This window comes from Aythya marila (genome assembly GCF_965140915.1).
Source record: "Aythya marila genome assembly, contig: HAP1_HAP1_SCAFFOLD_421, whole genome shotgun sequence".
In the NCBI taxonomy this organism is placed as follows: domain Eukaryota; kingdom Metazoa; phylum Chordata; class Aves; order Anseriformes; family Anatidae; genus Aythya; species Aythya marila.
Window position 1 is genome coordinate 34,774 of NW_028137216.1, and position 26,808 is coordinate 61,581.

Consider the following 26,808-nt stretch of genomic DNA (forward strand, 5'->3'; position numbering starts at 1 on the left):
AAAAGACGTTTTGATGTAGAGCTTAGGGCTATGGTTTAGTGGGGACTGTTAGCGTTAGGTCAGAGGTTGGACTTGACGATCTTGCGGTCTCTTCTGACCTAGAAATTCTGTGATTCTGTGAAATTCAAGCATAATCCAGGGTGCAATTCAACACCCAGAACCAGCACCAGGCAAAACCTACAAGGACAGCCAACGTGATGCCATTTTTTTAAGCTTTAAAATTGCTTTTCTTTCCAAGGAGTCAAACAAAGAATTAACTGAAGACCTCGAGCCAAATCACAACTGTCCTCAAGGCCACTCAAGGAAGTTTTCCTGACAAATTAGAATCTTTCACTGACCCACAACCTTTCCGGTCTGAAGGCCTATCTACGAGGCAGAAGTTAACAAATGTGCTCCTTATATCTCGTCAGTTTTCCTTTTTGGAACCTGATGTGGTGACAAAAGCATGCTTATTTGCAACAGGCGAGCAATAAACATGGGTTTGTACCAAGAGCGACAGTAAAATCCCACTTTGCACGCGTTCCTCCCTCGGTATTTAGACTGTGTTGGTAACATTTTCTTCTACCCAGTGCGCTGAGCGTGGCTTCACATCAGATTTTATGTGCTCTATCGTTTCCAGCTCATGCACAGATGGAGTGAAAATAAATTCAGAAAGATTCCCTGGCAGGAGGGTACCCTTCATTCGCTGGCAGCTCCCACAGCCTGACAGTGCTTTTTTTTTTTTTTTTTTTTTACCCCATTTGTAACGCCTGGACCTTAAAAGAGCAGCGGGAGAGACCTTCAAAGCACACCCCGGACGGGAGGCTGTAAATAGCCTCTGGACAGAAACAGGTGAAAGATGAAAAAGGGGAGATGAGGGTACAAAGAACAGCAGAGGCATTGTGATATAAAACCATGAGAGCAGAATTAACGAGGCTGTAATTAACTGCTAGAAGCGCCACACGTAGGCTTACTGGTAGCTGCTCTAGATCCCGGCTCCGTATCACCTAAACCAAGAGAATTAACAACAAAATACACCAGCGATTCAGCAGCGGACTAAAATGCCTCTTTAACAGTTAAACAAATCTCAGTCAACCACAGTTTCAAGAGAAGTATTCAAACATTATTGGCTTCACAACAGAACAGGAAACCTTTCAATGGTTTCCCCACAGTTGTTCCGAGGAAAAGAAAAACTGGTGTAAACAAGTCTAAACGCAAAACAATGTGCAAATTATACAATATAAACATCAAGAAAGGTGGTTTGTTCTTAAAAAGCCATTTAAGTGCTCCACAAAGATGCTCATGAGAAAATTAAAGGGCTAATGGATTATAAAAACACGGAATACCCCATTTGTCTCTTAGTATCTCAGAATATTAGAGAAAAATGTAAAAGCCAATTGTTATTATTATTATTTTTTTTAACATTTATGCTGTTGCCTACTGTCTGTATTTTATCCACTTGCTCTCAGTGAAAACCAATGAACCAGTTTCACTTTAAGATTCTCATGCATTCCGAAAAGCTGCACTATTTGGTCTTTAGCATTTCAGGAAAAGACAAACCAAACCAGAATTGTGCTTGCAGTTAAAATCCCACCGCCACCACCAAAGAAACCCATTCACAGTTGGTTTTGTGACAAACTACAGCTTGTGATTACACTGACACTGAGGATAACCCTTATGCATAAAGAGGTGTTCATCAATTTACCTGTTCAAAGATTGGAAACTCTCCCTTCTTATTTTTCAAGGTAGATTTATTTAAGCTGAAAACCAGCATTAAAGAGAACTCCAGCTCTGCAGGACTGGCATTTTTTTTTTTGGTTCTTGGCTTTGTAAACTTGCTTAAACAATGCAGGAATAAGAGAATTGGCTTGCTGCACCCAAATGAAAATCATGAACTTTTAAAGGTCTTTGACAGCTTGGCTGTATGGAAAAAATGGTGGCTTCTGTGAAACTTTTTCTTTTTAAATCTCATTTTTAGGCCAGTACTACTGCTTAAAATGCAGAATGTCTCCCTCACACATATTGTGACAACTCAATACATTACACCACAGACATTTAACATAACTCCATACATGCTATAAAAAAAAAAAAAAAGAGAAAGAAAACATAAAACCGTAGCTAAACTGCTTTAAATACTGCATGCTACAGCACTTCACGTATCATCAAGATACGACACTGAAAGGTGACAAAAGGCTGAAGGGATTACAAAATATTCTCGGCAGGTTGGAAAGCTGCCTTCTTACTCTGGCAGAATTTTTTCCCCCTCCCCATTCTCTACTTCTAATGTTCATGATTCTAGTGTTGAGTTGGCCATGTAATTTTTTTATCCATTCTAATTACAGTGTTTCCTTAACTTAATTAAATCCATCAGTGTGGTAGCTGGGGTGAGAGTCAGCTGTGAGCTGGGTCGTCTCTGTGGCTGATGCTGGCTGTATCACAATAGGTGCGTCTGAGGCCTCTGAAAAGCAAAGACAAAAGGTTTAGCACGTCAAGCAGAAGAAAAAGCAGCGTTCTGTGGCGTGGCAAGCGGAAGGTCTGTCTCCCTGCAACACTTTGATAACACAATTTTACACTCCTCTAGAGCACGATGAGGATTTATGGTCTTTCAGTCTGCACACACCGCCATTAGCCTCGCAATAAATGTTCTGTATGTAGCTTTTATTTCTTTCTGCATTTAAGAGCAGCTGCTGCTCTCCCACCATTCAGCAATAGCAGTTACAAACATCATCAGAGCACACCCAGGACACTACTGAGCAGGCTGGGGGTGCACGAGGAGCTGGGAGGGGACAGAAGCAGATGGGGGCTGCCATCACTCGGTCACTGGTCAGCAGTTGGTGAGCAACTGCCTTGTGCATCACTTGCTTTGTCTGTTCTTTTTGTTGTTATTTTAATTTCTTTCACTTTTTTCCCCCCTCTTTCTTATTAAGCTGTCCTTGTCTCAACCCACGAGTTCTTTTACTTTTCTTTTCATTCTCTCCCCCCGTCCCACTGGGCGGGGAGCGAGCGAATGGCTCCCTGCTCAGCTGCCCGCTGGGTTAAACCACAGCAGACACCCATTTCTCCGAAGCTGAACAGACCCACGGGGACTTCTCAGCAGCTGTATTCCTGTGGTGGTGTTACCCGTGTAACCGTTTAAACTCTGGTGCTTCTTCTCCCCCAGAGACCTGTGCTGATCTCTCTTCAAAGCCAGCACTGCTCCTTAAATAGCCCACTGAGCACGAGGTCAGAGACCGATACTCTCTGAACATCAGTCATCCTACACTTGTACAGATCTCACAGCTTTTTTTAATTTATTTATTTTTTTTTTACCTACCCCTTTCATCTGACTGCAACTGTGCCTCCAAGTCCTCTGGAGAGACGTAGTATTCCTGTTCTTCGCCTTCAGGAGGTTTAGGTTTACACTTCCCACAGCAACAATTACAGCAGCAGCACAGACAGCAACAGCAATAGCAGCCTGTGATGAGCCCACAGAACACAAACAAGGCCTGCAGAGGACAGAAGATAAAGAAATGTTCATAATCTACGCCTACCACGCTGTGACCATTGAGTTTGTGAGACTTTGATATGGAAACTAGAGACAAAAAAAAAGTGATGTAGAGGCATAACATATTGGCTACGTTTTTATATTTAACCACCGTGAGGTATTTAAAATATGTGCAAAACTGGTGACAGCTATGAACATTTTCTACTGAGCTGAATACTGTCAGTCTGGTTCACTTGAAGAAATTCCTAGAAATTAGGTTTAAGTGGTCTGTGTTTTCTGCTACATCTACAAGATGACGCTGAAGCAAATCTGGAGTGAAATCCAGAGGCACAATAGTTTAGGACAGACTGGAGTCTGCATAATATCCCTGGCCCAGATTTACACTAGCTAGCCGACGTACAGATTGTCATGTACCTACAGCAGGGACTTACCAAGGCCGTAGGCATGGCTGCAAAGCTAAATCACACTGAAGTTAGGAGATTAGATCCTACCACTACCTGAGCAAACCAACACAAAGCCAGCTGAGCCCATCTGGGTGCCCATCACCACGAGTTGCAATGAGCAAAATGAAAATTTTCAGAGGTCACTGCCTAGAACTGTTTGAAAAAATCATCGTACAAGATAGCAAATCACTATGATTTGGGGACTTCACTTCCTACAAGGGGACAGAGAGATGGAGACAACGCTGGCAACATGGTAGAAAAACAAGGCATATTATGCTTAAAAATGAGTCCAGTAAAATAATTCCTTGGTGCTAACAGAAGACATCTATACAATAATTATTTCACCTTTAAAAAAAACTTTAGAAGTATTTGTGAAGAAACATGCAGTGCAATTTGGTACACTGTGAGACTCTTCCACTGTACAAGAAACAATGATTGGCAAGTGAACAAATAATCTGGAGTCTGTGAAATCACAGTTAAAAGAAGGTTAAATTACAAGGTGTCAGAGGTTCAACAAGTTCCAGAAGTAAAAGCAAACACCATTATCAAATGGAGCTCTTTAAGGATTTTAAATGTCAATCCAGAATAACTTCTCCTTGCGCTTTTATTTACCTTTGCCCACCAGCTGGATAGGACGAAATACGTGTTCACATTTTCTTCACCAAACTGCTCTGCTACATACAGACCCAGAGAACCATACTTATCATAAATGTTTCGCTTCGTCGCATCGGTCAATATTGCATGTGCATTATTGATCTCTTTAAATTTTTCTGCTGCCTCTGGATTATCAGGGTTTTTATCAGGATGATATTTCAATGCAAGTTTCCTGCAGAAAGCAAAAAGAGTACAGATTAAAAAATGGGATTTGTGTTCCCCATCCCCACCACCTCCTTGTTCCATAGCCTGCCACTCAGAAGAGGTTTTCAAGTCCCCATTGAAAGTATCTAAGCAGCCCTGGTTTCCTTCATTTCTGATTCACTTCCCTGTTGATAACAAAACACTGCTGCACTGTCTAGCTTAATTTGCAGGATTGATTTCAGACTGCTGGATTGAATCCTCAGAAATCCACTGGAAAAATTCAGCACAATGAAGAAAAGAAGAAAGCACTCCCTTCTACCCCTCAGCCCCAGCAATTTCCACCAGTAGGTTTTCGTGCTGCTGAAGCAAAAACCAAGCTAACAGAAGAAAGAGACACCGCATGTTTATGATACAGTATCAAAGAGTAAATATAAGCAAGCTGCCACAACTTATCTACAGCGGTGGAACACAAAAATAGAACAGACAATCACTTGTGGTTAATTCACCAGTTCCTGTGCAGGTACAAAATACATTTCAGTTCAAGTCTTGCTAGAACAGAACTGGCTTTCGAGTTTCGAAATATCAGGAAATTTTAACGTACCTCCCCATATCATCCGAGATCTTACAACTAAATGATAGCGGTTTACAGCACCCAGAGGTCACAAAGGATAGCACAAAAATCCAAAAGTTTAAGGACTGATGAATTTGCAAGTTCAGACACGGCCCAAGCAGTGAAAGAAATCAGTACTGGCCAAACACCTCTTTAAAGAACACAGAAAAAACACTGCTTGGCCATTTGAGCCATTTGTGCTCCAAAGCAGAAAATGATTTGGAATTCTATGCTCACCACCACCAAAAAGGCACTTGTCCTTTTGTAGAAAATGACCACAAGTTGTTATTTAACAAACACAAAGAAACCTGCAGACATTTACCCATGACAACTTTGAAGCTGGGCAATATTCAGATAAAATATTTGTGCAAGAACAGGTCTGGATGCACATACACAACATCAGAGTTCAAATAATAGAACAAACGTGCACTTGAAGCATTTTTATACTGTGATGATGTTGTGTGGGAAGGTAACATCCAGGGCTGCCAGTAATGCCATAGGCTCAGCGAGGACTGAAGCAATCACAGTTTTTACAATTAGAGGGAAGTTATGTAAACTTAAAGAGGACTTCGCTACTATCAGGTTGCAATAGATAAATATTTTTCATTTCCCATGTGCACACAGATTCCGTAGCCCACAGGCCAGCAAAGGACATCCCAGATCAAATGGAACGAAAACGAGGTGGCCAGTAAAAGAGCAGAGGCAACAAGATAAGGTGACATTTCAGATACACATTAAGCAGCTACATTCCCCCTTGGATCCAGTCGAGTCCTTCCTCCAAAGGAAAAAATGTTTGCAGTTTTTACTCCCATGAGTGAAGTCATTTTCTGGTCACCGAGGCTAGGGGATTACTGCCTCAAACTTCCAGTTAGAAGATTTTAGAAAGCCATAGCTAATTCTGGATAGTTTGTCTGCCTAATTTATTCATGGATTTCACTCTGTAAGCACTATCAGTATTAAAAAGTAACTTGGAAAGGAAAAAAGGTTTTGGTAAATGTTGAGAACTAGAAGAAAAGTTATGTATTCTCAAGTAAAGATTTCTACTGACCCCTAGTGTAATGTTAAACACACTGCCACTTGTCAAATAACACGACCGTACGTAGCTCATGCTTAAGGTAAAAAAAAGCACTTGCATATAAGCAAGTCTGAGGGGAATGGGGGAAGATAAGATGGTTACAGGACTTTAAGTTTTTACTCGGTCAATGTGAAGCCACTTCACTTGTCCAACTTTAAGAAAAGAGGTAAAAAAAAAAATCCAATTTTAAAACTAACTCCACATAAAGTCAGAAATTTTGCATGTAATTTTAGAAAGAATTGTCAGGCTCCATCCTTGTTTACATCTTCAGTCTGCACCTCACAGTGTCAGAACTAGAAGTGATGGATAAAGGTGCAGGACTGCCCAGCTGTGTTCTCTAAGCCAGGCACAAAGCTACAGAACGTAAATGAGGAGTTCAACTCTGCTCCCAGCCTTAAAACTTGGTTCAACTTTTAGATAAAGAACTTGCAGAATGATACTGCATATTTGAGAATTTAACTTGCTATAAAGAACATTTAGGGATCTAACAAGTCTTGCACACAAAGTCTAGGCACGGTTTCCACACAATTTTTAAAAGAAACCACGTGTTTTCACCTGGTGTCCTCGCAGATTTTTCTTGCAAAGGTTTTAAATAAACCAACTTGAGACTATACATAAATACCACATCGGTTGAACACTTAAAAAGCTATTTGTGGTATCAGGCAACAGGTGTAAGACTCAAACCTTTACCTGTATGACTTTTTAATATCATCAGAAGTAGCATTCTTGTCCAGTCCTAGCACATGGTATAACGATTCTCCAGAGGTAGACAGCGAACGTTGCCTCTGGTCTGCCATCTTAACTAGCCTGAACAGAGGAGTGGTCCCTGGAAAAAAAAATAAAAATTAAGAAATGCTTAAACTAAAAAGAAGAAAGACCTTATTACAGAAATCAGCCTTGAAAAGAGAGGCTTCAGGGTATGAGAACTGCACGTGAAAATTCACCTTGTAGGTTTTAAGGGGCGTTGAAGAGAAAAAGCTCTTAATATATGTGGAAGTTAAAAAGTTTCAAAAAACCCAACAGTGAATTACCAATGAAAACTGCTACACCTTCAACACAGCACCAGGTCCTACAGAATCACCGGTGTATGTTCTCAATTCCACTCTTTAAAAAAATAAAATAAAAACCAACAGCTGAAGCGGAGCTACAGGTATGTCCCACATACACATCCCTAATGCTGTTCATCTTCTTTGTCTGAATGTTATTTATTCATGACAACAGCTAGAAAAATAACTGGACAACAGCGAGGCTGCTGTCACGCTGAGGCTGCCTTTTTGCACCACAGGTGCACGGGGTAAGCACAAAGCTCCGCGTCCATCTCCCCCCTAAGAACCAAAATCTGTGAACCGACCATTTAACTTGTCTTCTAGATAAATCACACTACTGGAAAGCGACAGCCTCCTGCTCTAAATTCAGATGTGCAGACCTCGGAGGTCTCCCCGGCGACACGGTGCAGACAGATATGGATACGCCCTCTAACATCCTTAGGAGATTAGCATCTGCCGTTCTTTAGCTGCAGAACTGCAGCGAGGATGAGCATCGAAGAGAAGACTATTGGCTATTTTTGGATTATGTCATTACAGCTAGCCCACACCAGATTATGTAGACTTTGAAAAAGATATTTAAAGCACCAGACTTTTCAAATTTAACCCTTTGTCTTATATAACAAAGTTAATAACTTCAGCTTTTTTAAATGCTACCTAAAAGAAATACTCAAAGATCTGTCACTGCTTGGTTCTTGATTCTCAGAGCCTACCTGGTAACTACTCTGCTGTGTTCGGCCTCCCCAGCTTTAAATTAGTTTAATGCTGATAACTGGGTCTGGTTTTGGTAACTGGAGTGCAGCTGCTGAACTAGTAAACTCTCATCTAATTTCCTTCAAGAAATCATCGGCAGCTGTGGTAAGTTTAATTAAATGCTACCTAATAAAGAAGTGGTAAATTAATAATGATGATGATGATAACAGTAGTAAGAATAGCAGCAGCTCTAAAATCATAGGCCAAGAATACAAAATACACTCCAAGTCAGGAAGGAGGATACGTGTGGAGGAAGAAAAAATCTTTTGTTGTTGTTGTTGTTGTTTTTTTTGTTGTTGTTGTTTTTGTTTTTGTTTTTTGTTTTTTTTTTTTTAAAAAAAAAGATAGTGATAAGCTACTGAGCTGTTTCCACAGGAGAGGAAAAATATCAAGGAGAGGAAAACCATAAAGAACCATCCCGTCCAAGAGCACAGGAGACAAAACACCCTCCAGGGTGGGATTTCCACGCCTGCCACCACCAGCCTGTCCCCCCAGCAGTCCCGCTACGGAGGTCAAAGACTGGTGATCCTGACGTGGATCCAGTAATCTAGCTAATCACACAGGCTGCCCCGATGGCTGCGCAGGCTCCTGCGCTCCATTCTCATCCACCAAGCACCACCTCTTCCTCACGGCCTTCCTGGGAAATTCTCTTGCACTTTCTATCACGCCCACGGGCTGTGAGCAGCATCCAGCCCTAGGGATGCTTCTCTGGCACTCTACTACCTGTGTTTAGCAGTCTGTAGCTCCATTTAAGCAAAATGAGCTCCTTTCCAAATCAATCCAACACGCTCCTGGCGCACGGATGCTGCAGATCACAGGTACACACCATGTTCTGCTTAATAAAATCTCTACTGTTAAATGAGGGCCAATTGGCTTAGTAGAAACAAATTTAATTTGATGCAGGCTGTCGCCATCAGTCTGTAGGCTGCTTGTCAAGAATAAAGACAGTTATAGGAATAAAATTTCATGCTGCTACAATTTTTTAATAATTTTCATCTGAAAAGTTCAGGGTAGGGGGGTGCTTGCATTTACTTTTCAATACTGGAACGAAGAGGACATGGAGGCATCAGCAGAAGAACGGAGGCCAAGGTGGTAACAGGAATTCACCTGGGAAACTTGTTATTTAAAGGATCAGCACAGCCTTATGACTACGAAAGCAACCTTTGGCTTTTCAAATACGGAACAGAATTACAAATCCAATAAAGGCACGAGTTATTTAAGTTTACAGGACTTCATAAAGCAGGATATTGCCTACCCTCCTGTTTTTACAAGTGGCTCTAACTCACAGCACAGCTCTGTTTTTAAAGAAGTGTTGTACCCAGCAGTAACAAGGCATCTGCTGCGTGTTCTAAGCGAGCAGGATTCCCTGAAGAGGTTTCGCTCAGAAGGTCCTGAAGAAAGGTAATCCCCCGGATTAAACAGCACAGTTTTTAACCAGCTGTGTGCCAGACTGTCCCGCATTAGTCAGCTTTAATAGAACATGCAACTGCTCTCAGCGTGGCCAGATAAGTGTAATCGGCACCAGCTTAACAAAAAGAATTAGATTAAACCTGGACAGTTGCAGGAAAACTGCGTATAAATATTTTATACACATCAATGGTAAATTGGGCCTTAGAAAGACTGATTTTCTTTTTAACTTCTTGAAAGAATCTTATCAAGCTTCATGAAATTGTTGATATGTTTCTTTCTGCCAGGTTTGCTGCTTCTTAGACCCTTTTATAACCTGAATTTAACCCATCAAAATGGCAGATTACAATTAAAACAAAGAAAAAAGGATAGTTCCCTGCCATTTTTTAGGGACATCCCAGCGAGTATCAGCACCAAGGATGACAGCAGATCAGGTGGTTAGAAGCAAGGAGGGCTGAAACTTCTCCCTTTTAAACCTTATCCCAGCCAAACCTGGCCCGGCCACGCCTGCCCCTTCAGCCCGAGACCTCCCGAGCTAGCAGCTTGCTGCTGGCAGGAGGGGCCCTGCCTCCTTCTCTCCCAGCCCCAGCCATGAATTTCCACCACTCCTCCAGCCCCAGCTCTGGCAAGCAGCAGATCCTGCAGCAAGAAGGTGAACTGGAAGGGGGCAGAGAGCAGGGCATCAACTTTTCCAAGACACCAAGCTTATTTGTCTGGTAGGAAGGAGTGGGGAGGTTACAGAAGTCACATCTCTGCTGGAAAGAAGCACAACCTGGAGCAATACAGTGATGGAGGGCTAATTTGACGGAGGGTAAGCATTATTTCAGTGCCATCAGCATCCACGAGCTGCCTAACAACAGCAGCTTTCCACTTCACTCCAAGGCTGGGGCATTAAATATTTAGTCGTTAACAAACCTTTGGAAACTATAGCACCAAGCTGCCTAAAATATCTCTTTCCACATTTCAAATTCTTTTTTTTTTTTTGTTTTTCCATGTAAGCCACAAAGGCACAGCTGCTCACTCGGAATTCCTCACTGGGGGAAAGGCTCAGGGAAAGGCTGCTGAAGGAGCTGCGGATGCTCAGCACCACCGACAAGTCTGGGAGGGGCAGGGGAAACCGAATAACTTTCGGAACATTACCACAGAAGAACATTACGTAAAATATGAGAAAATGAAATGCAAAGCCATGCTGGAAGTGCAGGGCAGGAACCGAAGAGACAGGCTCTTCCCACACAGCTGCAGGAAACCACAAAAGCCAGCACTCACCTGGAATCTCGTTGGACTATTCTGAGGTAAGCGGTAACTGCTCGCAGGCACCTCCAGAACCGAATCTCCTAAAGACAGAACAAAAGCAAGTTCAGTTTTTCACTGACTTACGTTGAGGACTCATTGCCAAGTTGTCATCCCATTATTTTGTCGGAACAATCCTTTGCAATGTGCTAAAAATGAGAAGGAAGTGAAATAAAGAAGTTAACCATTATCTAACTATGCAGAATTTTCACTTGAAGTAGATAAATATTGGAGCTGCCGGGAAGGCAGAGGCACAGTGCAGCCAGGACACAGTCACCACGCATACACCTTCCTACCATGTGGTCAGCTGGCATCAAGGAACGTAGTTTGAAGGCTGCATCTCAGTATTTCCATCATGCTTTCACTCACACGCTGCCTTGCTGTCAATGTCCAAAATAAAACAAGAGTATTTTTATTGCCCCAAATATCTTACACTACAGGAAATCTCCACAATGTAAAATATTATCTTCAGAAATGATTAGGTCAAATGAAGTTAGAAATACTTGAATCTGTACTTTAAAGGGCTCTGGGCTTCTATCTGTAACTTCAGCCTCTTCTCCCAAACCTCCTACACGGAGACAAACACATAACCAAAATAAGATGCCAGGCACGCTGATAGCTCTGGGCACACACAAACCACTTATCAGTAAGACTTCAGGCTTTTTCTTCTTAGGCATTTGTGAAAGATCTGGACTTTCAACAAGGGAAGTGTGCTTTTTAAGTCCTGAGAACCTGTAATGTTGTTAGAGAGAGACTGCTAAAGGACCGCAGGAGCAGCAGGCACGCAGCCTCTCCTGCCTCCCTCGCCAGGGAGGCGAAGTGACCCACGGCACTGCAACTCCTGCACAGCACAGAGGGTTTAGCAGCGTTCACATCCCACGTGCCTTCCTGACCAACATATATATTTCTTTTTATTTTCAATGGAAGTAACAGCACTGCCTGTACTGCACCTTTCTTCACAGGTAGTAACAGCACTGCCTCTCTGATGACCAAGACATGTAAGGAGACAGCAGCTGCACTCTGCCAATTTCAACGTCATTTTGCACAACATCCACACTGCTCCATGTGCTTCCACTTCAATTTGCCAGGGCAAATTTCCATCAAGAAAACCTCACTTTTATCCCAAAGGATGGTTCTTGAGCCCTTAATAATATGCTTGAACTTCTGGTTAGCCCTGAAGTGGTCGGGCAGTTGGACATGATGGTCTTTGAAGGTCCCTTCCAAACTATTCTAATTCCCATTCCCGTGTTCTGAAGCAGATTGCAGAGGGAAGAAAAGAGCCTTGCTTCAGCATACAAGGAGGGAGAGAACCTGAGGTGCTGCAGCAACAGAAAATACTCCTGTCGGTCAAGATAAAGTTACACGGGCTGCTGCAGACCATGAAAACAAGAGAACATGAACAGAGGGACCTTCAAAAAGCTAGATGGTGCTGCAGAAAACCTTAGGGAAAAGCCATCACTGCAATAAATCGGAATTTATTTCTGATTAAGCAGGTACAGAACAAACCTAGCCCACGCCAGGAGTCACAAAGCCACTTCTGATTAGATCAGAGCACAGTCAACTTCATCTCCTCCTTCCTGCTGCCGCCAGCGGGGCACCAGCCGCAGGGCGCCCCGGGCTCTCCTGCACCACGGCCAGCGGCTCCTCGGCTCCACATCACACCCTGCCTGGAGCTACCCCCGGGTATCAGAACAGAAACAAAGGGAGAGAAAACAAAAGGACAAAAATTTGCAAAGAAAAAGGAATTGTTTTAAAAAAAAAATAATCAAGATTAATGGATGTTACCTGGTTCCAAACTCAGCAGTATTAAAACCACGGCAAGAAGCTTTGTAGCACAAATGAAGAAACACGCTCGGGACACTTGTCTGGTCTTTCAACTACTTTGCTCATGCCAACACCAGTTCTTCTAACTTCACTTGTCCTTGAACCAAAAACTGGTAAAGTGTAATTGCAGAAAGCTGTAAATGGACCTTTCTGACTTTAATCCTGAAGAGCACGTTGACTCCAGAGAGTTTTAACATGTAAATACCCAGGTAAGGCTGACCTAAGAGCCACGGAATTAATTCCAAATGCACGCATCTTTCTCCTGCAAAGAGCCCCAATTTATCTCCCTTTGGAACAGAAGATGGGTCTCCAGCAGTGAAAGTTTTCATAAAATCTCCACTGAATCCTCTAAAGTAGAAGTGGGTTAAAAAACAGTTTTTAAAATAAATGAAGTCCCAGGCAACCCAACTTCCCTGTTGATTCAGGTCTAGCCTGAGGTAAGGCCCATCACTACGGACTGAGGCTGCACTGAAACTTGGAGCAAACTTAACTACAGCACTGCGAGTGTTGTTGCTCTAATGAGCTTAGCAGATTAAAATGCAGCCATTTAAGTCTGATTGACCAACCTGTTATAAAAACTTGTGACCTTGGACCTTATACTAGAGTAAGATTCAAACCTACCAAGGAATGGTTTCTGTATCATGAAAAAAAAATAACTATTAGATTTACATTTTCTGTCCCCCTCAGCTAGAAGAATTATTCTTTAAAACCTTGTTTTAGGATAGATTCCCTGCTTAGGATTTTATTTCTCCTACTTAATCCTTCAGCAAAATTAAATTATTGCTTATGGCATTACAGTAGTTTATAGGGCAGAGTGCAAATGTCACAAATTAGATATGGCTACCAAAAAAACTACATTTGCTTACTCGGCTACCTAAAAATTTAAGAAAAAACATCAGTTGTGTTGCTTGCCTCGTTATTACTCCTAAATGTTTCTCCATGACCATCTACGCGGTGTTTGGATCACTGACCACTCATAGCATGTGGGTGCACTAAAACCAATCAGGGAAAACATTCAGTGCTGCGGGTGAGTGATGCTGATGTCACTTACTTCTTCTAAAAAAGGAGATCTTGCACTTTTTTAAAAGCATTTGACGAGGTGCAGCTCCTTCCACGCTAGCTGAGTTGAATAAACTATCATTAAAAGTCCTGTTGCTACGAACTACACCAACGGAGTAAAGCATTAAGCTTCAAATACAGAAGTGTCAGAACAAACACATGGGTTTATTCGCTTAAAAATACAGCTCACACTGCTAAGCAACACGACTGAAGGTGTTGTATTAAAACAAATAAAATATATTTGTAACAAATAAAATATATATAAAAAATATTGGGGCAGAAGCTCAGCAAAGTGGATCAGGCTGGCAAAACGAACCCACCAAACCCTCTGCAGGTTGCTCCAAGCACCTTGCTGCTTTTTGGGGTCAGGCCGAGCTGTGTGTAGCTGCAGACAAGCCGTGCAGGAAAGCCAAGCAGCTCCAGGTGGGTGAGGGAGGCCCGGCCGCCCAGCAGCACCTTCTTGCAGCACAGGCAGTTTTTGGCGAGCCAAAAAAAAAAGGGAACAAGGAAAGGTTACGCAGTGCATCTCAGAAAAGCCACGTAAGCAGTCCAAGACACAAAAAAACGACGCTGTGACATTCCCAAACACGAACCCATCTTTCAAGTTACAAATTGTCCACCGAAGGGAAAGAGATTTATTAGAAATTAATTTGCAAGGGCAGGGCCAGATGAACCCGTGCGCATCTACAGCAGCAAGAGAGGGAGAAAAAAAATCCATCTGTCTTCTTTTGCTACCAGCCAGGGAGGCAGACTAAAAGGTAAGTTCTTCCCCCACATCAGGACAGGAATATATAAGCATGGTTTTACACAGTGCAAATGGTAGACCTGAATTATTTCACAACTAATTGATTACTGCAATTGTCTGTCATTAAATAAACTCTTGGCCATTTTAATCATGAAGTTTTTGTTACTGACTTAATAGTTTAACGCATAAAAAAGCAAAACCCACCAGGCTGTACCAGCAATAGAAGGTAATTTGCACATGTTCAACCTGGTCTAAAATGATCGAGTCAAACGTTTTGTTTTGAAAACCTTTACCTCTGTTTTCAGGTCATTAATCTCTGCCATTCAGCTCTCTGTTAATTGTATCTTCCCCGAGCCAGCACACAGATCTCCCTCTTCAAAAGTCAGGAATAAAAACGCAAAAGAAGCAGAACACCAGCAGAATTTAGAGAGCCAAACTCCCAGACACAGCCACCCTCCAAGCCACACAGGTCAGGAAAAAAAAGGCTGAAGTGCCTTTGTCTGACACCAACGTAACTGGTTCTCTTAAGCCACATAGGTACTAAAAATCTACAATACTTCACCTTTATTTTTCCTTAACTGATCAAGACAGAAAAGAAGAAGCTGCTCTTCTCTGACGTACTTTTACCTCTGGTATCCGATCAGGTCTCCCCAGCCTAAGACGAGCAGCGCTTGTATCCTTCAGCTGTGAAGACTTCCACTCCAAAGACTTGGCCTTTTGCACGGTTTAAAAATTAAGCATCTCTAAAAATCCCTTCTTCTCCTACTTACTCAACTGCATTTCCCCGGTTTTTGTGGAGCGGGGAGGAGACTTCACTATTTCATCATTTCACTTCCTCACAGAAACTGCCAGAGAAAAGAACATTTTAATTTCCTCCCGTACAAAACAGAAACCCCAAGCCTCTCGCAGGCATTCAAAGGCTTCTTTATCAGACCAGAAAGAAACAAAGGCAAAAAAAATAAAAAAAGCACAACAGGTTTGTTTTCTTTTCAGACAAGATCAGATACCAAGGAGGTATGTATGGAAACAACAGCAAACCACCAGGCTGTTTTTCCCTTCCTATTTTCCAGGCTGTACCCACACAAGAAGTGAAGTCCCTAGGAAGAAGTGGGCCCTAAGCAGGTGGGAGAAACCCCTCCAAACCCTGGTGCCGGGCTGCTGTGAGGGGGAACAGGCATGAGCAGAGCATCTCCAGGCCCAGGTAAGGATCCATTAGGACTGAGAGAACCTGAACCGACCAGCACAGTTTATACAACTCAGACTGCAGTTTTCTACAGCTTCCTAAAAGTACTTTGGGGCAGATGACACGCATTTAGTGCCTAGCAATTAAAAATGGCTTTCACAGCATGGAATAAAGTCTCTGTGAATGATTTCCTAATGTAACTCTATTCTTACTACACACCAACACGTGAACCAGCACACAAACCCCGTGGTCAAGCAGTCTGCACTGCGACGTGCTCCAGACCCAGGACCTCATTCGTTGTCTCTGCTGGGCTCATTTGGCTGGAAACATCCAAAATAAAGCCCAGGGGTTGGTCCAGAGTGGTTTCCATTTGAGCAGCCGTTTTCTCACAGGAGAGAAACCCCTTGGTATTTTCTAATTACACAGCGTGGTCTCACCAACCCAGGATTTGTGTTATCCCACCCTCAGGATCACGAAGCGTACCGATAGTTATTCCCACTCTTCTCTCTCCCTGCACACATCTAACCCGCAAGCCGTGCGGTGAAGTTGGTCTTCAGTTCCACCACTCACTCTGGCAGCACTATTTCCTGGCTATTTAGGCAAAAAGCAAGCCGGTAATTTAGAAATCACACGGTAACAGAACGGTGCTGATTTTCCCACTCCTCACCGGTGATTAACAACAAGACACAGCGGGAGTTTGAGACGTGGACTTGGTTTGCAAACCTGGCACTTAGGGAAAAAAGCGCCTTGCAGACTGCCTGTAACCGAGTTATTCCAACGCATATGTATTTTGTAAGATGAGTTTTCAGGCTGCAGTCACACTTCAGAGGCATCAGGACAAAATCACGGCTATTACACTACCTCATAATTTAATCGCTGCCATTCCTAGTAAATACGGCTTTCAGTTTTGCTGTAAAGCATGGAATTATCACATTTAGGCTTTTTTTTCCACCCAAACAGCTGAGAACGAAGCCAGGAAACCCTATGGCTTTTGTGACTGCTGTTTTCATTCCTCCCTCTGATCCTACCTGACACCGGAGTTAAACAGCTCGTCGCTCTGCCCGCACCCGTGGTGTGATGCTAAACCACCGGTATCCTCACGCTCTTTCCAGGTCTGGCAGTACCTCCTCCTGAACACCCCAAAAGGAGCAGAATTTGTTGCAAAATACCACCGTTTCCTTACTTAGGGTTACTTTTAAGCAAGTTTAGCTATCTCTACATTTAAGCAGCTTCGTAACGGCAAGGAAGGAAGAGTGGAAGCCATCACCAAAAGATAATTTTTAACACACAAGAGGCTTTGTGCTGAAGATGTCAACAAGAAGTCACGGGAAGAAACGTGGTTTTAAGATAAGATGCAAGAAACCGGGCTCTGAAGTTGCACCTGAGAGGACAGCTACAGGAGACGCTGGGTTTTCATCCTGCGAGGTATCTCATCCAACACATCCCGTTTCAGGGCTGGAACCAAAAAATGAAGTCACGGGGATCGTTGTTCCTGTTACCCCGTTGTCTGAACCACTCAGGGAAATGACGACTCGCTTGGGAAGTTCCAGCCACGCAGCTCCCAACAACTTCTGATTAATTCAGCCTGTCTGGTTTTCCTAAGCTAATTGTGAATAGCAAACGTTGTGGCAAAGCAATTTTTGTAAGGGCCAGAAGGATGAATTAAGTGAGCACGGAAATCAGGAACTTGGTAAGGAAAGGAAAAAAAAGACGGAGGGAGAGAGTCGTTAACAAAGAGCAATATTCTCACTGTCATCCAGGCCAAGTATTTCTGTTCAACGTGCATTTATTTTGCTCAGTGTTCAAAATGGTCTCTTTGCAGCTAAGTGTGGTATTTCCTTATACGCTGTGATTCCTGGCACTAACTTCAGGGCCTCCAAGAAGAACCACCAGCCTGTTTGTCCACCCAAACCCCTGCGATAAGGAAAGAAGCTTTCTGAAGAGCAGACGTGGTTCATTGCCTGGTTTTCTTCCCCCGCTCAGCCCAGTAACTGGAGGCACACACTGCAGTCGCTCTTGGTGGAGAAACTGCTTCGCCGTGTGACTGCTGGAGCTGGGTGGTTATCACATGGAAAGCAGTCCTAAAGCTCGCAAAGAACAGGAACTCAAAACGAACCTGGAACTTGAATCAATTCAGTGTTTTCAGTAGTCACTGAATTGGGTTTTTCGACTCTATGTAGAGCAGAAAATATCACCAAACATCACTGGTTACAGCCTGTGAGAAACCGGTCACCTCGGCTGTAACCGAGGTATCAAAGGCTGCCCTTCCCTCCCCAGTAATGAGAGGAACAGGAGAGGCCAAACAGGGCAAGAAGGAAAAGAAACCCCTAAGGAGGAAAAGAAACAGACAGCTGCCCCACCGACGTCCCCGAGCAGTGAGATCCCCCCTGAAATGCAGCACATTGAGGCGAGTTGAGCCCACACACGGGTGCTTGCTGCGACCTGGCGCTGTGTCAGGACAGCACCAGCCCCTGCTGGACCCAAACCAGAGCAAAACTGAAAAAAAAGTAGTTTCAATTCCCGGCACAAGACAGCAGCTGGTTTCACAAGGACCCCGCGTGCCCTTCCCAAGCACGTGAACACGCCGTGAATTTATTTCACGCCCCTTCTGCCCGCTGCTCCCGCAGCCATCACGTGCCGGAGACGCCCAGCGCGACCCGATCGAGATCTCCACCACATCCCATTCTGCTTCTTGCATTTATCAGCAGCAAGAACACCAACTTCCACGCTGCCCTCGTGACTTCAGAGAAGCAAGATTAAGACGTTTCTTAGCGTGTTTGTTAAATCCTCTAACCGCCTGCCAAGCAAGAATAGGTGAAACCTGAAATTAGAAATATCTCAGGCGGTGCAACCTGGCCTTGGTGGAATGGATTTCCCACACTGGGCACGTTTTGGATGACTGCAGCCATCCATGATCATCACAAGTGACCGCCAGCAAAGCAGCTGGAGGGAGGCCTCTGAAGTCCCCCTTCTCCCGACGTGCAGCTTTAAACCTCCTTATGTTTCTCCAGGAAGCGTTCCTAAATCCCCGTGCTGTGAAAAGCAGATTCCTAAGGAAATCTCTTTAATGTCTGGCCCAGCCTAGGCCAAGGCCCACATGTGTCTTACACGCCCCGTGCTGGAATTGTGGCACAAAAACTGCAAAATATTTCCGAGCATAAATAAAATCGCCAAGATATTGCCATCGCAGGAACAGAAAATCCTGGTAAGACGTAGAATAAGCAATGACAGATGGAAAGAAATAGAATATTTTCCTTTGAAATACAGCCAGAAATGTAAAGGTTTAAAAGGAGAAAAGCAAGCAGACACGTGCAGGTTTCTTCTTTTTGCAACTTCCTATTTGGCTCCCGTAACATCAGTAAACTCTGGGCTTTTTCTACCTTCATGGCAATGTATTACCATCCTATAGATCCTACACGTTCCCCTTTCCTATCTTGGCCATATTTCTGGCCACAAACGTGCCAGAACATCAGCACTACCAGGTAATGCAGCTTCATCGAGAACTTGTGTTGTCATCACAACCAATTTGAGGAGGTGACAAAAGGGAAGGGGACAGCTAATTTCAATTGACCTGGGCCGAGAAGCCTCGTGCTGCTCGCATGGGTACCGCCGTGCCGCTGCACCTTCAGGTCTCGAGGAAAACCTGCAGCTTGAAGGAAAACGCACTGAATTTTAATGCTGCCCTTACAACACGCTGGCATTCAAAGTGGTTCGGCATCTCCAAAGAAGGCGGAGAAGGATTTTAAACAGGCACGTTTTAGTGCAATGCAGATAGAAGTTCGGTGCAGTTAGGAGAAGTCGCCAGGACACGAGAAATCTGAGCAGATCCTACAGCAGACCTGTTCACCCCAGCCCAAGAAAATCCTACACGGCATCAGTCCACTAAAACCCCGCTACCTAACATCAGGAATCATTATTTAGCTCCTGCACGCAGAGAAGAAAATCGTTACTCTTTTTGGTAGCTATTATCACTGTATTAAAATATTTCAGCAATGTTTTGAAGAATTTACCTTCTGGAATGTAATTCTTTGCTATCAGCTTACACCATCTGCAGTAGGAAACGGAGTGCTGCTGAGCTAAACCGTGCACTTTCTACTGAAAACAGATGAAGCCCAGTTGTGAAGATAAGGGTCCAGCTCAACATCCGAGCTAATCTTAAAACATACTACTACTCAAATTCCTGCCTTTCAACAACAAACCCAGTCGCTGGTCAGCAGACCAGCAGCAGCCAAGGCAGTACCAAAATCCTCCCAAAAACACATTAAAATAACAGCCAGAATTCCCATGCAGCTCTCGAGCATCAGCAACCTGCTGACAGCCACACACCAACAGCACTTCCCCACTTCCTTTCCTCTTCAAGCCTTTTCTTTTGCAAACATCCAGCCACCAAACCTTTCTGAAATCGGAGAAGAGCTCTGCTGGCCAGCACAGGCAGAGAGTTAAACACGCAAAGCATTTACACGGATGCTCCTAAACCAATATTGCTTAATTCACCTGACTTGAATTACTGGAGAACAAGGAAAATATTTTTCCTGTGTTAAAATAAAGAATTGCTCCATTCTGCTCTGGTCCTCAGCATTCGGCATGCCCCTCGTACCTCCACCCAGACTTTGCCACGACCCCTCTGTGTCCTGCAGTCGCACAACTACTTCCCGGGGCTGCTGAGCTGTCTGCTGCCGTGCTCCGCGCCGTCTGCTCCCAGGTTAGGGGTCCCATCCCAGAGGTGAGGCCACCTGCCGAACAGAACGCAAACCCGGCTCTGAAAATGCCTCTTCCTCGGGTGAGACCTCCCAGGAACAGGCAGCCCCGCTCCCGAGCTGCCCAAACACACCACAAACATTTTGATCTGGATGTCAATATTAAAGAGATTTAAATAAGAGCAAACACCAGGAAACTGAGGGAAGCAGAGCATTCGTCGCAGGGTGGTTACGGCATCGTTGCTGCACGTTAAGGCATTCACGTGGACAGAAGGGGTTTGCAGAACCGCCTGCCATTCTCAAATCATGCCCTCCTTCCCAGAGAGGACACCTGGGCAACTGAATTCATAAATTAAAATAAGAAAGAGCCACATCAGCACCTCTTACATCTGACCTAAAGCAGGATGTAAGTAACCCAGCGAGGCTTCCATTCACATTCACCACCCAAATGCCTGAACACCGATCAAGAAGAAATACGATGACAAATGACAACCACCACCTAAGACCTCAACTTGCAAGCCCAGCCACGATGTTCAGACCCAACCTGCGTACCACCAGGCCCCCACATCACGTTCTGCCCTCGGCCCCATAGATAAACCTGCCTGTGGAGCAGAGAAATTTCCCCCGCTGCTCTGATCAGCTGCAGAGCCAGCGTTTGCAGGCTCCAACCACCTCGGGCAGCTTCGCAACTGACGTTACCGACGGCTGTGCCACCTCGACCACAAACCACGCTGCCTCGTTCACGCCATGCTAGAGAGGGAGGCTCGCCAGCTGATCAGCAGGCAGGGTTCTTGGCTTTTAGGGCAGCCCGAAAGGTGTTGGTGCTTGTGGGGAGTAATTAACGCGGACGCAAAGGCTACGTGGAGACAAAACATACTACAAAGACGCTGCTTTTCGCAGCCGTTCCCTGATAAAGGCTGGTTAAATATAGCAGCAGCCGCCCCGTCAAGTTAGGAAACCACCCCTTGGGTTTTAGCGCTGCTTCGGACCCGCAGTTCATCAGTGCAACACCACAGAAATTTGGGTGGAAAAAGGACGGACTTGCCGCACCTCCCCTTCATTTAAACACCACGGACAATCCCCAAGACCAAGTAACGGATGGAGGGAAGAAACATTTATTCATGCTTGCAAACAGCTGTGAGTCAAAGCCTCACCTCCACGCTGGGGGTTGGCCACACCGCAGGCTGCTCAGCCAACAGCAGGACACGTTTCTCTAAGTCCTCAGAGCACCACGAGCAAACCGCAGAAAGCTGCTCAATAAAATTAAACTCCTTTGCATTCTGTACTCTATCGAAATCAACCTCTTTCACTCCAGCTTTTGTCACCCCTCTTTTCTCCCTCCCAAAGCAGAGGGTACTTAAATTAGAACTAATTCATTAATGCAAATTAATTTGGTGCCTATTTCTCGTAATCTCTTAGGTTAGAACTCCACCAGTTTCTACCAAAGGTAAACAAAACAGTAAACAGCAATGTAAGCAGCCCAAAACCAACAGACACCTCAAAATTTTAAAAAAACCTCTAACAAAATTGTTGTAACTGTAATAATTTCCACTTAAATGCAGCTGACACTACATAAGAACCTAAATAGGTACAATCCTGATGGGTTTCAGAAGGAAAATCAAGACCTTCTGGGCTGTGTTCACATCTGGCTCCTGGTGAGAGCTTCACTTGCCCAAGGAAGCGGGTGAACCACCACCGGGTGAACGTGGCCTGCAAGTTTTTGCCTCGGCAGCAGCAAACCCATGTGGTATTTAAACACAGACACAGCGTTTTTATTTCCTAAAGATAAACCAGCACAGGAACACTTGACAGACATTAGCTGGGAGAATTATTTTATACCGCTGCGTGATCACGGACCCGATGTACGCAGTTTTCTTGAGCTTTACCGCATGAGAACGGCCGTTAAGCACAGACAGCTCTACAGCAACGTCTCTCGGCACGCATTACCCCAAAATTAACACCTCCACAAAAACAAACCTTAAAAAAAAAAAAAAGGATAGCACCGGCTAGCTTTCCCTTCGCAGGCACAGAGGGTTTCCACCTTGCTCTCCAAGGCGGGGACGGCTCCCCCAGCTATAAAGCCCACGGCAGCGAGGTGTCGATGAAGCAGGAGGGCAGGAGCGCGGCGTTATCAGCGACCCCACCGTGGCTGCTCCATCCCGGTGCGTTCGGCACCACCAGGATTTCCTGCCTGGAATTCTTAATGCGAGAGCCACGGAACACCGCGCAAATAATTAGAATAATGCTGCCTTCGCAAGTTTCTGGTTTTAAAGCTGGATTTGCTTGCCGGTAATACGCCGTGCTTAACGAGCGGCGTAATCTGAGCAGTTACGAATCATTTTTAAAAAAAAAAAAAATAAGCAGAACAACGGAAGGAAGGGGAAGCAAAAAGCCTCCGAGATCCCTCCAGCGAAAGCCAGTCATGGTGAATCACAGTCCCCACGGCGCACAAACGGCTTTCATTTAGGATTCACCTTTCCAGGGCCTGTGCTTTTGTCTCTTTCTCAATCTTTACAGCCCCGAGCCGGAGGATCCAAGCCCCTAAAACGCTGTGGGGCGGCAGAGGAATGCGCATGTGGGCGGCAGATGAGGAGGAGGAGGAAGAGGAGGAAGAGGAGGAAGAGGAGGAAGGGGTTCCCACCCCCCCAAGCAGGAGCTTCCCAGGGAAGGCGCCGCAGTGCTTCCCAGCGCCGCAGCACGGAGGGATGGATGCTGGCTCCCGACCCACCCGGGGCTCGCCCTGTGCCCACAGCCCCAGCCCCCGGTGCCCCCCCTACGGCCCCCATTTGGGCCTCAGGGTCCCTCAGGGCTCAGCCCCCATTCCCTCAGCCCCCACAGCTTCCCTTCAGCCCCCTCAGAGCCCCCTCAGTCCACAACCTTCCCTCAGAGCCTCCTCAGGCCCAGCCTCGCCTCAGCTCCCAATATTTCCTCAGCCTCCATCCCCCACAGAGCCTCCTCAGGCCCCCCAGGACCCCCTCAGCCCCCCCAGAGCCCCCTCTGAGCCCCATTAGCCTCCCCAGAGCCCTCTCAGGCCCAGCCTCGCCTCAGTCCTCAACCCCTTCAGCCTTCATCTCCCCCAGAGCCCCCTCGGAGCCTCCCCAGGCCCCCCAGAGCCTCCTCAGAGCCTCCCCAGGCCCCCCAGAGCCCTCTCAGGCCCAGCCTCACCTCAGTCCCCAACCTCCCCTCAGCCTCCATCTCCCCCAGAGCCTCCCCAGGCCCCCCAGAGCCCCCCCAGAGCCTCCTCAGCGCTCCCTCAGCCCCCAACCTCCCCTCAGGCCCTGTCCCCTCAGCCCCCATCCCCCCCAGAACCCCCCCCAGAGCCTCCCCAGGCCCCTTCAGGCCCCCTCAGAGCCTCCCCAGGCCCCTCAGAGCCCCCTCAGGCCCCCTTTAGGCCCAGCCTCACCTCAGTCCCCAGCCTCCCCTCAGCCCCGTCCCCCCCTCACGCCACGGCTGGGCCCAGACCGAGGCCCAGAGCTTGAGGCCGCGCCGGGGCTCACCTGCACCCCCCCGCGCTCGTTGCCGGTACCGGGGCTGAGACCGAGGCCGGTACCGGAGCCGGGGCCGGGGCCGGGCAGCCCCGGGCGGGGCGGAGCGAGGCGGGGGCGGCTCCGGGAGGTGGCGGCGGCGGCGCCCCCTGAGCGCTCCTGACGGGACCCGGCGACGCCGACCGCGGGCGGGCGGGCGGGCGGGGGAGGGGCCGGAGCCGCGCGCACCGCGCATGCGCCGCTCCTCCTGCGCGGGCGCGAGCACGCAGCGGGAGCGCGCGTGAAGGGGGGAGGAGAGGAGGGAGGGGCGCGTGCGCAGTGAGAATGCGGGGCGTGGAGAGGGAGCAACAAAAGGGAACTTCCCTGACCGGGAATCGAACCCGGGCCGCGGCGGTGAGAGCGCCGAATCCTAACCACTAGACCACCAGGGAGGGATGCGAATTGGGGCTGCTCGTCGTCCCTTGAGCTCGGCGCCCTGACGGGGCTGAGGGGAGCGGGAGCTGAGGGGGAAAAGGGGGGACAGGGCTCGGTTCCCGTAGGTCCCCTGGGGTGCAGCGGCGGTGCCGGGGTTCCTCAGGAGGTGCTGACCCTCGGCACTAGCCCAGCTCCATCGCCCCTTTCACAGAATCACAGAATTTCGAGGTTGGAAGTGACCTCGAGATCATCGAGTCCAACCTCTGACCTAACGCTAACAGTCCCCACTAAACCATAGCCCTAAGCTCTACATCGAAACGTCTTTTAAAGACTTCCAGGGATGGGGACTCCACCACTTCCCTGGGCAGCCTGTTCCAATGCCTCACAACCCTTTTGGTAAAGAAACTCTTCCTAAGATCCAACCTTTGTTGCCCCTCCTCATGCACCCCCTCCTTTGGGCACCCCCTCAACCCCCAGCCTGCCCCCCTCAGGACTGGGGGCTCTCGCCCGCCTCAGGAGCTGGTTCATTTTTAATAAACAAGCTTTGGTTTATAATTAGAGGCAATCAGGTCGATGGGAAGCTCGGGGTCGGGGTGTTTTTCCCAGTTATTCAGGTTTCCCCCTGGGAAGGGCGAGATCGCAGCAGCGCCCTGATGGAGGGTCCCGGAGGGGGTGACCCCAGGGACGCTGTGGGGACGCTGCCCCCGGCCGCTTGTCCTGGCTTCAGCAGGGCCCTGCTGGCTCCTACCATCCCCATGCAGCTCCTCCAGCCCTTCCCGGCTGTAACTCACGTTTCAAAGAAACAAACAGAGCCAAATCCCCTTTGCCAACGGAGGCCCAGCCGCTAATCACCCGCCATGTGCCCTCCTCGCTCCGTGCCCGGCTCCCCACCAGGCTGGCACCAATCCCTCAGGGAACAACTGGTCCTTTTTGCCCCCAAAATGTAGGAGGTTGCACCCCAGGACCCCCAGGCACAAGCCCACAAGACAAAGAGATGCTGTGGGTGAGCACTGCGCTCCCCACGCTGCTCCCCCAGCTCAGGATCCCAGGGAGTTGTTCCCCTCCTGTGACAATAAACACCCAAACCCTTAAAAACAGGCTTTCCTTGCTTTTAGCTGGGAGTGGGAACATTGTGCCTGCAGGGAAGAGGGCTTCCTTTAGCTTTTTGCCATCAGTTTGCAGCTTTGATGTTTGTCTGCTTCACGGGAAAGTGATGCAGCTCCCTCCATCCCACACCGCTCCCCACGAAGCCTCTGCGCCTCGTGCTCCTCCATAAGCCTTCCCATTTATCAGGTCTGGATGTTCACCGCCTCCTGTAAAGTAACACAAATTACCTTCTGAAACCAACTCAGTGTGGTCTCAGTGCCCTGCACCAGCCTTTCCCCAACTCTGTCCTTTCCAGCGCACGAACCAAGGGCACAGGACGCACGTCACCTCGTGCTCTGAGGCATAGGAAGCCCCCAGAGACATAAAACAACCAGGCACAAGGATGTAGGAGCTGCTGAGCCCCGTGGAACAGCTCCATCCCACTGGGGCTGCCACCAGAACCCACACAGAAGGGACCTTGCCATGTTGGAGCCTCCTCCCCTGTCACAGCTGGGGCTGCCAGGGCCCCAAAGGGAAAAAAAGTGGGTTTTTTCTTCCCTCTGAGAGCTGCCAGGAGCGCTCCTGGAAACCAAGAGGTGACAAAAACACTGCCGAGCCCGTAGGCAGGATGCTAGGTGAGGTTTAATTAGCCTTCCTCCAAGCCACGCGAGGTCCCTTGCTGCCCCATCTCCTCCACAAATTGCTCTGCCTCCAGGTGCGACATCAACCCTTCTGCCCTTAAACCCGGTTGCAGGGATGGAGTTTTACACACCAAAGTAGGAAAAAAAACACATCAAACCAAACCAACAAAACCCCAAACCCCACAAAAACAAAACCCTCACCAACCGAGCAGATGGCTCTAACCTCGCCAAGCAACTTCTCCCTCTGCAAGCCCAGCACCCCAAGCAGCTCAAGTGGAGAGCAGCTCCCAGCTCAGGTCACGCACTCGCTGCTTCCACGGTGCTGCTTCAACCAGCAGTGACTGCCAGAGCTTCCAAGAAGCCGATTCCCTGAGGTACCGCGCTGTAAATCTGAGCCAGCAGCACAGCTGCTGCTTTTCCACGTTACAAGTTTCCCCAGCCTCAGCCCCGCGCCCCAAGCTCAGGAAAGAGGTGCGAGGAAGCCCGAGGCATGTCGGGTTCACCTGCAGCACCAGTGGTGAAGGAGCAACACGCATCGCTTGGAGGAAACCCACGGGTTTGTAACTGGCTGAGCTACGTCTCGGGAACCAGGCGGTGCTCAGCATCTTGAAAAGGAAAAATCAGACCACAAACCATACTGAACAAGTCACTTTATGAGAAAGCATCTAGGGAACGATGCACAAACAAGTCAGGGGGATCACTGCAGGGGGCTGGGATTCGCCTGACATGCCCGTAACACACCTCAGAGCAGAGTTCAGTGCCGTTAGATAGAATGAGTCAAAAAACATTCAG

At 47.0% G+C, this 26,808-nt stretch overlaps 1 protein-coding gene across 1 annotated transcript; it reads right to left on the reverse strand.

Annotated features, from left to right (window-relative positions):
- LOC309891118 (dnaJ homolog subfamily C member 5) lies at nucleotides 1–24,057 on the reverse strand. The gene is made up of 6 exons (XM_082785508.1): nucleotides 23,888–24,057; nucleotides 10,859–10,926; nucleotides 7,080–7,215; nucleotides 4,519–4,732; nucleotides 3,293–3,464; nucleotides 1–2,437 (listed from the first exon to the last, which is right to left on the reverse strand). Exons 3-6 carry the CDS (start codon nucleotides 7,184–7,186, stop codon nucleotides 2,334–2,336), a joined length of 597 nt encoding a protein of 198 aa, XP_082641634.1. The 5' UTR covers nucleotides 7,187–7,215; nucleotides 10,859–10,926; nucleotides 23,888–24,057; the 3' UTR covers nucleotides 1–2,333.
- Between the last annotated feature and the right edge of the window lie 2,751 nt (nucleotides 24,058–26,808).